Here is a 10,045-nt window from a genome sequence, read left to right as displayed (position 1 = left end):
GACCTAAATGAGGCAACACTCTGCTTGAGCTAGGCTTGTGAAGTTATGAATATTTGAACCGGTTATAATTGTTTGATCCTCGATAATGAGTGTACGTTTCAATAATAAAAAAGGTTACGAAATAGAATTTTCTTAATTTGATTTTTTCTTTTACGTTAAGATGGTTTAGGAGTATCCTTTCACATTTATGGGTTAAGTTACCTCTATGTGACTTAACATCCATATATATCTAATTTGCAGGCATGAGTCGAGAATCATCAAAGAAATTGTTGAAACTATTGTTCACAGATTGTCCCCCTTAAATTCAGAAGCTAATGAAGATCTTGTTGGGATGACGACCCGCGTACAATATTTGAAATCAAAATTAGAAATTGGGTTAGATGGTGTGTCCATGGTTGGGATATGGGGGTTGGTGGAGGTGGTAAGACTACTCTTGCATCTTCGCTTTATATGGGAGTCTCTTGCTATTTTGAAGTTCATCACATTATTGAGAATGTTCAGGAGGAAACAAGCAAACATGGTTTAAAAAAATTGCAAGAAAATATTTTGTCAGCTTTTTCCAAAACAGATGTGAAAGTAAACAGTATCGTGCAAGGAAAACACATGATAAAAAGTATGTTATGTCGTAGAAAAGTGTTGCTACTTCTTGATGATGTCAATGACCTTAGCCAACTGGAAGCGTTAGCCGGATCACATAGTTGGTTTGGTAGTGGGAGCCGAGTACTAATCACAACTAGAGATGCACATTTGCTGAGAACCCACAAGGTAGATGAGGTCTCCCATGTCAGATTATTATCAGATGACGAGGCAATGCAGCTCTTTAATAAACATGCATATAACAAAAAAGACCCGGTGGAAGATTATGAGACACTTTCGTTACGTGTGATTTCTTATGCTGCTGGGCTCCCATTGGCACTTAAGGTTTTAGGTTCTTTTTTATATGACAAAAAGAAGAAGGGGTGGATGAGTTCCTTGGATAGACTAAAAGATATTCCAGATACTAAGATTGTGGAAATGCTAAAAATTAGCTATGATGGACTTAAAGATATGGAAAAAGAAATATTTTTAGATATTGCATGTTTCTTCAAAAAGTGGGAGAAAGATGAGGCAATGGAAATACTTGAAGCTTGTGATTTTCACCCCGAAATAGGGATAGAGGTGTTGAGACAAAAAGCTCTCGTAAGTATTGTGGATGGTAGGCTTGATATGCATGATCTAGTTCAAGAAATGGGACATTACATTGTTAGAGTGAAACATCCTAACAATCCGAACAAACGTAGCAGAATTTGGAAAAGTGAAGATATCAATAACATGTGTTTGGGGGACGCAACAATGGTAAATGTTAAGCTTCTCAAATACATTATATTATATGTAAACTGAATTATACACAATCCATACTTTATTTCCTTCTTTGTTGTAGGAAAATGACAAGATTGAAGTCATAAAATACCATTGGCAACACAGTCATGATCTTGTGTAAGTGCAGTATCCGGTGACTGAAGATATCAATGTCAGATAGAACTGATAGCAACAGTTAAGGGGGAGACTGTAAGTGTAGTTCCTGTAGGGTAACTGTCGCTTATCAGTTCTGGTCAACCAAAGCAGAAGTCCAAGTTAAAGTCAACGATAATGGAGAATTCAAGACCACATGAAGACCATGCACTGATCAAGGGGAGTTTGTTAATGCACTTTGGGTGAAAATTGCATGCCTTCCAATTGTTAGGGTCTTTATTGTACATGTCTTGAAACTTAGTCCAAGGTTTATCCTTGGACATTTTGTCCAAGTTTTAGGCTAGACTTTTGTCTGAGTTTTTGTTTAGGACAAAAGTCAGGGTTTTTGTGTAGATTGGTTTGTCTGAGTTTTAGTCCCTAGTCTATATATATGTGTTGTATTGGATTAGGGCAAACGACACACAATACAGACACAACAACAACAACAACCCTTGAGTGCTTGGTGCACCTCACACAAGATCCCATCCATTCTCCATCACTGTGTGTATTCTAGAGAGAGAGGGAGACTATGTGTTAGTGAGAGAAAGCTAGGTTTAGATCTTTGTGATCTAAACCAGCTTGTAGATGATGTATACTCCTTTGGTTTGTGTAATCTGTGATGACTGATTCATCAATAAAGAGATTCATCTTCTACATATTTCTATCTTGTTCATATTTTGTTCTTCATGTCTTGAATCAAGTGCAATGTTTGATGTTCGTCATCGATCCGGTGCTTTTACAAGACATGAAACATCTGATTCATCAATAAAGAGATTCATCTTCTACATATTTATATCTTGTTCATATTTTGTTCTTCATGTCTTGAATCAAGTGCAATGTTTGATGTTCGTCATCGATCCGGAATGGTCTAACCGGATCGATGACGAACATCAAACATTGCACTTGATTCAAGACATGAAGAACAAAATATGAACAAGATAGAAATATGTAGAAGATGAATCTCTTTATTGATGAATCAGTCATCACAGATTACACAAACCAAAGGAGTATACATCATCTACAAGTTGGTTTAGATCACAAAGATCTAAACCTAGCTTTCTCTCACTAACACATAGTCTCCCTCTCTCTCTAGAATACACACAGTGATGGAGAATGGATGGGATCTTGTGTGAGGTGCACCAAGCACTCAAGGGTTGTTGTTGTTGTTGTGTCTGTATTGTGTGTCGTTTGCCCTAATCCAATACAACACATATATATAGACTAGGGACTAAAACTCAGACAAACCAATCTACACAAAACCCTGACTTTTGTCCTAAACAAAAACTCAGACAAAAGTCTAGCCTAAAACTTGGACAAAATGTCCAAGGATAAACCTTGGACTAAGTTTCAAGACATGTACAATAAAGACCCTAACAATTGGAAGGCATGCACTTTTCACCCAAAGTGCATTAACAAACTCCCCCTTGATCAGTGCATGGTCTTCATGTGGTCTTGAATTCTTCATTATTGTTGACTTTAACTTGGACTTCTGCTTTGGTTGACCAGAACTGATAAGCGATAGTTACCCTGCAGGAACTGCACTTACACTTCCCTTTGGAAGACCTCCTGTTTTTCATCGTATATATTTGCAGCAAGAAATTAGCATTAATCAGAATGTTAACAAATTCATATAATAAGTTTGTAAAATAAATCTTGAAAGAAAACCATCTCAACTGTAATCAGAATCCTCCATCAGTTTCATGGCATCTTCAGTTGGTTGATCAAACACAACTTTTGTTACAACTGACATCTTTTCCTTTCTACTACCAGAACTCCTTTCAGCGTTCTTAAAGCTTGCAGAACCTAAAAAGAGAATTATCCTTGAGATGAGATTACTGGCACAATGATAATATGAATTTAACGTGATTGTGTCATCACAAGAAACTTAGCGTTTCCCCTGGTTCAAACACATCAGCAATCCGTCTCTTAATTTTCCCTATAGAATGACTTGTAAGGTCAGCAACTTCAACTTTAATGTATGTGGCCATAGATTGTCTTTGTGCAAGATTTGGATTAGAATCGATCCTATCAAGCCATGCATCCTACAAAGATACTTGAAGAATGAGGGTAAAAATAACCTTCATTCATGTCTGGTCAAAATAACCTTCATTCCTTTCTTGTTCAAGATTGAAGGGATCGAGCTGAATTCCAACATCTTTGAGTTGCACATCATCCTGCAAAACGCAACCCCGGTTCTAAATACATTAAGTAGAGCTAGAAGATCGAATGGCCTCACTAAGGTTTACTTTAAGATATAATAGATCAAAACATACTAAGGTCAAAATTCTGATTGTAACAGATTTTTTAATGACTAAAGCTATTATTCGATCCATCAGCCACACGAAGCATGTGTATAATAGATCTTAACGTCTCAACAATAATATCATTAAACCATGTTTCAATACCTAAAATACATGTTTTCTCAACGTCTTCCTGTTAACATCTTCGAGAACAAATCATACAAAACAGACTAACTGATTTGGAGAAAATAAAAGTATAGAAAAACATAACATAATGCAAGCTACAAGACGGGAAATAAAGATTTAATCAAAATTCCTCATAATGCATTTCAGAAGCAGCTACGTCATCAAGAAGATCTCCGGTTGCTTCATGGATTATTAACCAAAATCGGATGAAACCGTATATATATACATATATATACATATACATATATATGTAAGATAAGGATCATATGTGAGAAGTATTAGGCTAATTGAGAAACTTGAGAAGCATTCTGGACCACACATTTTCCCTAAGCAAAAAAATGCAAAAAAATGTACAAAATGAATTTTTTTTTTTTTTTTTTTTTTGGGAAAATCATAGGTTTTTCTTTAAGGTTCTAATTTTTAATTTTTTTTAAATTTTGTTTTTAGTTTTTATTTTTTGAGATTTATACACATGTGTATATTGTTAATCTTTTAACTATATATGTGTGTATATTGTCAAATATACATATATGTATAATATGTGTTATTTAGGGTTTAGCATTAGTATTTAGGGTTTAGACTAGGGTTTAGCCTTAGGGTTTAGGGTTTAGCTTTAGGGTTTAGCATTAGGGTTTAGCAATAGTATTTAGGGTTTAGCTTTTGGGTTTAGCATTAAGGTTTAGTTTTAACTTTTGGGTTTAACTTTAGCTTTAGGGTTTGCATAGGGTTTAGCATTAAGTGTTTAGCTTTACCTTTAGCTTTAGGTTTTAGCATTAGGGTTTAGCTTTAGGGTTTAGAATTAGGGTTTAGCTTTAGGGTTTAGGGTTTAGGGTTTAGTATTTGTTCTCACGGTTCTCACAATATTTAGCGTTCTCATTTAAATCCTTCCCTATATATATATATCCAAAATCAGTACCAAAACAAAAGTAAATCAGAGAATACTAAATCGAATACATTAATCAATCATCAACTAACAATCATTGAACTGCTAACAAAATAAGAACAATCGAAAAAAATCAGAACGTTAACGAAATTAGGCGAATGTAACAACAAAGAAGAATAATTGAAGCACATACTAGACATTACCGACGATTTAATGTCTTTCAATCTGATGTTTGTTGATCGAAAGTGTTGGAGGGATCTTAATCGCCGTGTTCGACAGGGAATTAGGGTTTTCTTTTGAAGCATATGTTGTAAAATAAGGTATATTTGGAAAGTTGGAAATGAGATTTGTGGACTATCCATTAGAATTCCGGTGATACATTTAGTTGCTTTCATTTAGGCGGGAAATTCATCTGAGGTGAAACCATGGGGTGACATGTGTCCCCCAATGGTTTACTTTATTAAGTATATAGATATAGATATAGATATAGATTAGATGAAATGCAAATGTTTTTTACATGACCGCTAGCATGTGTAAAACATATATAGAAAATAATAACTAAATCGGGATCCCTGACCTGCGCGTTGAACACCCCTACAAAAAACAATTACTTATAGCTATCTATTATACCTACAAGTAATTTGGTAGGAGTATGATATAAAGTAATTTGATAGGAGTGTGACATCAAATTTAACACATACCATGGCGTGAGTGGATTGAGTTATTGAACAAAAATGAGTCGTATTCGTGTGAGCCAACACTAGATATATTAACTTGTTAAAAATTATAATTAAAAACTAAAAGGTTTATAATTATTAAAATCCAACATGTACATTTACGGCAGGTTTTATTTCAATGTTGTTCATTATGACTTGCCAACTTGTTTGATCCTTTAAATAGACGTGCTACATATGTCGTATTATAGTTACATGGATTTACGTGTGTCCATATTCGAGTTATTATCCTTGATGGAAATACATAAGCAGTCTTATTCGGGTTGGTTTGTTCGGGTCACATGCACCTAGGTCTTGGATTGGATCTTTGTCTTCCTATGTGACTCATAACTAGCCCTAGTTTAATTTGCTTGGTTGGCTTAATGATTTCCATTATGCATGGGACCTAATCCATCTGACAAAGTTTACTTCTAATGTTGTCTTATGCAATGATCATAATAACTATTGAATATAGAACAATATTTGTAATCATTAATATATGAGGGGTTCTTGCAGACAATAAAATTATATAACTATGTATGAGTGCATATAAAACAACATAACTGTTTTCAAGTTTAATCATTTTGTTAACGAAATATCATAAAGTTGTCTTACTTTAAGGCATGTTTAAAATACTTGAATATTCTTGCTTACTTGTGAATCATCATAGATGTATTAAAACATATAAATTAGACCTATGCACTTTTAAATCACGCCTCGTATCTAGTTTTAAGGAGAAGTGACCCATTTGTCTTTTTGGATGTGAATTGTCTATGTATGAAAATAATGTAGATATGTGAAATTTGTTAACGTATTTTCATGTTAATACTTGGGGTAAAACTTGTGTTAAAGGATTTATAAACATGACAAAATAAATTAACATTCGAATTTTCATATTTATCAATATTATAATTATCTAACTACAACAAGTGACATTAGAACTATCGTCCCAAATAGTGAAACTTGATAATCTAATCTAAAAATCCTAAAAAGTTTATATGAGTACATACATAGGCTTTTAGGCACATGATCTCTAATTTTCACTCGTTATCCAGTCCAAAAGATTGACACAATAAAGATTACGGAACCTATGGAGTAATTTCGAGGTGAGATGCCGCAAAAAAAAAAAAAAAAAAAAAAAAAAAAACGTAACCTGTAAGAAATTTGTAGTTCCAAAATGTTTTTGTTTTAAATAGACCGACTCACATCCCTTTTTGGACCAAATATATAAGATTAAACACATTCTTAATATGTAGTGGCGAAGCTTGAGATTTTTGACCGTGTGGTCGAAAACATATATACCTAAAAAAATATAAAACCGGGGGTCGAAAACTTATATACCTAAAAAAAATTCCATACGAAAACTACATACCGGACAAAATTTCTTACGAATTATGGAACGACCCCAGCATTACATTATCTTCGGGTATGGGTTTTTCGAACAATACTTCGACATCGCGAATCTAAGAAAAGGAAACTAGGCGACAAAGGTATTGGATGCATATTATTGCGTTATGGTCAACAGAGCAAAACCTTAATTAGGTTCATGGCAATACTCATATCGGTTAACACTATTATCGTATCTAGAGACGCTTGGTTTGACGAACAAAGGTACAAAAGTGTTATCTTAAACCATACAAGTTAATGATAAAGTCCCTCATTTATGTGGTGCGGATGTGGCGTGACAATGACCCTAAGGGTTTTATCCCACACCACCCAACCTAAACGAAAGTTTGTAAACTTATTGAATCCTTGTAAGGGCATCATACTCTCTCTTAAAAAAATTAGAACAAAATATTCCTAAAAATTACCTAAAAAGTTGAGTTGTTACATGAATACAAACTAAACCCTCCAAGAAAATAAAGTTGAATAAAAAAGTCAAGAGAATTTGCATTTGCATATAGTTAAGATGAAGATGAAGATGAAGAATAATATACATATAGTTAAGACGAAAATGAATAATAATAATATATAATTAATCATTTAACTTTGTTTTGAGGTTGTTAAGATAATGTTACAACTTTTATATAACTAACATAATTGGAATTATAAAATCATAATGTATTAAACCTATATAGGTGTTACTTTACTTGCTTTTTTTATTAATGCATATGTAAACAAATTATGTATACATACATTATGCAAAGTTGGTGGCATGCACAACTTTTACTGTTTATTTTTATAAATAAATGCATTAGTTTTTAATATTTGCTTTCTCAAAAGGTATCAAGGTGTCCTTTATTTAAATTTAGTTAGTTTTTACATCAAATCAGCTTAACCATCCATCCATACATTCCCTTCACACCATAAAAAAACCTCCACATATAAATCCTAAAAACAAGCAAGAATAAGCACTTTTAAATGCGTACTACTTGGATCATAACAATCTCATTTCATACACCATTTTCCTCCAAATGAAGATCAACATTTTTATCATTTTTTCACTTTCTTTGGTCTTGATACTAGGAGTTGTGGAAAGCTTCAATTACCATGAGCAAGAACTCGAATCGGAGGAGGGATTCCAAGGGTTGTACGACAGGTGGCGAGAACACCACAAAGTGACCGATAGAAGCTCCCAACGGTTCAATGTATTCAAGCACAATGTTCGAAATATTCACAAGAAAAACAAGATGAACCTGGGATACAAGTTGCAAATAAACGAGTTTGCTACCATGACTCACCATGAGTTTAGGAAAACCCATGCCGACTCGAAGGGTGGCCATTTCATTGCTCTTCACGGGATTCGTAAGACCAACTTGAGTTCCAGTTATAATGACATCGATATAAACGCTATTCCACCGAGGATGGATTGGAGGGAACATAACGCTGTCACCCCTGTGAAAAATCAAGGACAGTGCGGTAACACGTTTTGTCTCATTTACATACAAGTTAGTCTTTTGGGGTGGGCCCTCTCCCAAGTTTGTGAGAGAAGAGGGTAAATTTAACATCACCCTTTGTCTCTATAACTAAGGTTGGTTAATTACATATTTATATTGAAACTAATACATAAAATAGTAACTTTAGATTACCCTTGTAATGATATGATCCTGTAACCATATTTAACACAAACAATTATCTATATATTCAAAACACTAACGTTATATTCTTCTAATCAACCAATGGGGTGATGGTCCATTGACAAAGACAAAGCCTTTAAACACATGTGTTTAGAAAGGGAAAGTATTGGATTCAAGTCCCAAAACAGAGATTAAAAAATTGCTGTTCAAAAACAAATATTTTTGTAACCATATTTAACACAAACAATTATCTATATATTCAATAATGTTATATTTTTGTAACCATAAACAATTATACTCAAATTGATAATGTTATATATATATTTTTTAACCATATATAACACTAACAATTATCTATATTCAAAACAATGATGTTATATTTTTGTAACCATATTTAGCACACATAGTTACAAATAACTTTGGTGTCGAGTTTACAGGAAGTTGTTTCGCATTTGCTGCGGTGGGTGCAATTGAAGGAATAAACGCCATCAGAACAGGTCAACTCTTATCATTATCAGAACAACAACTTCTTGATTGTGATTCGAGCGACAGAACCTTCCATTGCGATGGAGGGCAGGTCTGTGGCGTATTTACTTTCGTCAAAGAGCATGGAGGTATAGCTACAGATGAATTTTACCCTTATGTAGGTAAAAGGGAAATATGCGATACATCTAAGGTACAAACAAAACTAATGAATATATTGTAGATAACTAGATTACAATGCTTGTTATATCACGTACAAACAACTTTTAACGTACGAATTTTACAAATAATCATAGCAATTATGTTCGAACCACTATAAGTATTATTACACTGCGTAAATGCATAATAATAAATGCCATAGTTCATTTTGTTGAAGTGTAATACTTATTAGTCTACAACAGATGAACTAGAGTAATATTAACGCTACTTTAAAACTGTACCGTAATAATAATTCTTCTAGTTGAACATACGTACTTTAGTTTTTTGTATCATTCGCATGTTAAAAGCTATTTGTATTTGATTCTAACAATCTGTGTTTTGAAACTAGTATGGTCATCACTCGGTAACTGTTGATGGAACCGAGTATTTGCCAGAACACGATGAAGAAGCGCTATTGAAAGCAGTGGCACATCAGCCTGTAACTTTTCAAATGGATCCTGGCGGTGACGGTTTCATGTTCTACAAAGAGGTAACATTTCAAACACGCATCGTTCATTTGTTATCGATATGTTGTTTAATAGTTCATGGTGTTTAGGGAATTTTTAGTGGACCATGTGGAATGGAGCTGATGCACGCGATGTTGATAGTTGGATACGATCAGGATCCTGACGGAACCAAGTACTGGATTGTTAAGAACTCGTGGGGCGAAGGATGGGGCGAGAAGGGATACGTTCGTATGCTGCGCGGTACGAGTATCCAAGGGGTTTGCAACATGTATGGGCATAGTAATTTCCCTCTTAAATCTCCCGAAACTAAAAATGTTGAACTCTAGAATACAATTTTAATTATGTTCACTCTTCATTTTATATGTAA

The 10,045-nt window shown here is 33.9% G+C and overlaps 2 protein-coding genes across 3 annotated transcripts; both read left to right on the top strand.

Moving 5' to 3' along the window:
* The first annotated feature begins 402 nt into the window (after positions 1-402).
* On the top strand, positions 403-1,480 carry LOC110935424 (disease resistance protein RUN1). Its single transcript, XM_022177806.1, has 2 exons — positions 403-1,335; positions 1,421-1,480. Exons 1-2 carry the CDS (start codon positions 403-405, stop codon positions 1,478-1,480), a joined length of 993 nt encoding a protein of 330 aa, XP_022033498.1.
* Positions 1,481-7,917: 6,437 nt separating this feature from the next.
* Positions 7,918-10,045, top strand: LOC110893924 (cysteine protease Amb a 11.0101). 2 transcript variants are annotated; one of them, XM_022141078.2, is made up of 4 exons: positions 7,918-8,372; positions 8,968-9,206; positions 9,561-9,701; positions 9,779-10,045. In XM_022141078.2, the coding sequence occupies exons 1-4, from the start codon at positions 7,928-7,930 to the stop codon at positions 9,839-9,841; spliced, it is 888 nt and encodes a 295-aa protein (XP_021996770.1). In that variant the 5' UTR covers positions 7,918-7,927; the 3' UTR covers positions 9,842-10,045. The 2 variants fall into 2 exon arrangements, with proteins under 2 accessions (XP_021996770.1, XP_021996769.1); XM_022141077.2 differs by having other exon boundaries at positions 9,768-10,045.

This window comes from Helianthus annuus, chromosome 4 (genome assembly GCF_002127325.2).
Source record: "Helianthus annuus cultivar XRQ/B chromosome 4, HanXRQr2.0-SUNRISE, whole genome shotgun sequence".
In the NCBI taxonomy this organism is placed as follows: domain Eukaryota; kingdom Viridiplantae; phylum Streptophyta; class Magnoliopsida; order Asterales; family Asteraceae; genus Helianthus; species Helianthus annuus.
The sequence above is the reverse complement of the archived record's forward strand: the minus strand, read 5'-3'. Positions and strand labels throughout refer to the sequence as shown.

Excerpts from the sequence above, each read along its gene's own strand:
- LOC110935424 (XM_022177806.1), top strand. The coding sequence starts at position 403 with ATGGGGGTTGGTGGAGGTGGTAAGACTACTCTTGCATCTTCGCTTTAT. Across the intron at positions 1,336-1,420 it reads GTTTGGGGGACGCAACAATG|GAAAATGACAAGATTGAAGT; the intron begins GTAAATGTTAAG and ends TCTTTGTTGTAG.
- LOC110893924 (XM_022141077.2), top strand. The coding sequence starts at position 7,928 with ATGAAGATCAACATTTTTATCATTTTTTCACTTTCTTTGGTCTTGATA. Across the intron at positions 8,373-8,967 it reads GAAAAATCAAGGACAGTGCG|GAAGTTGTTTCGCATTTGCT; the intron begins GTAACACGTTTT and ends TCGAGTTTACAG. Across the intron at positions 9,207-9,560 it reads AAATATGCGATACATCTAAG|TATGGTCATCACTCGGTAAC; the intron begins GTACAAACAAAA and ends TTTTGAAACTAG.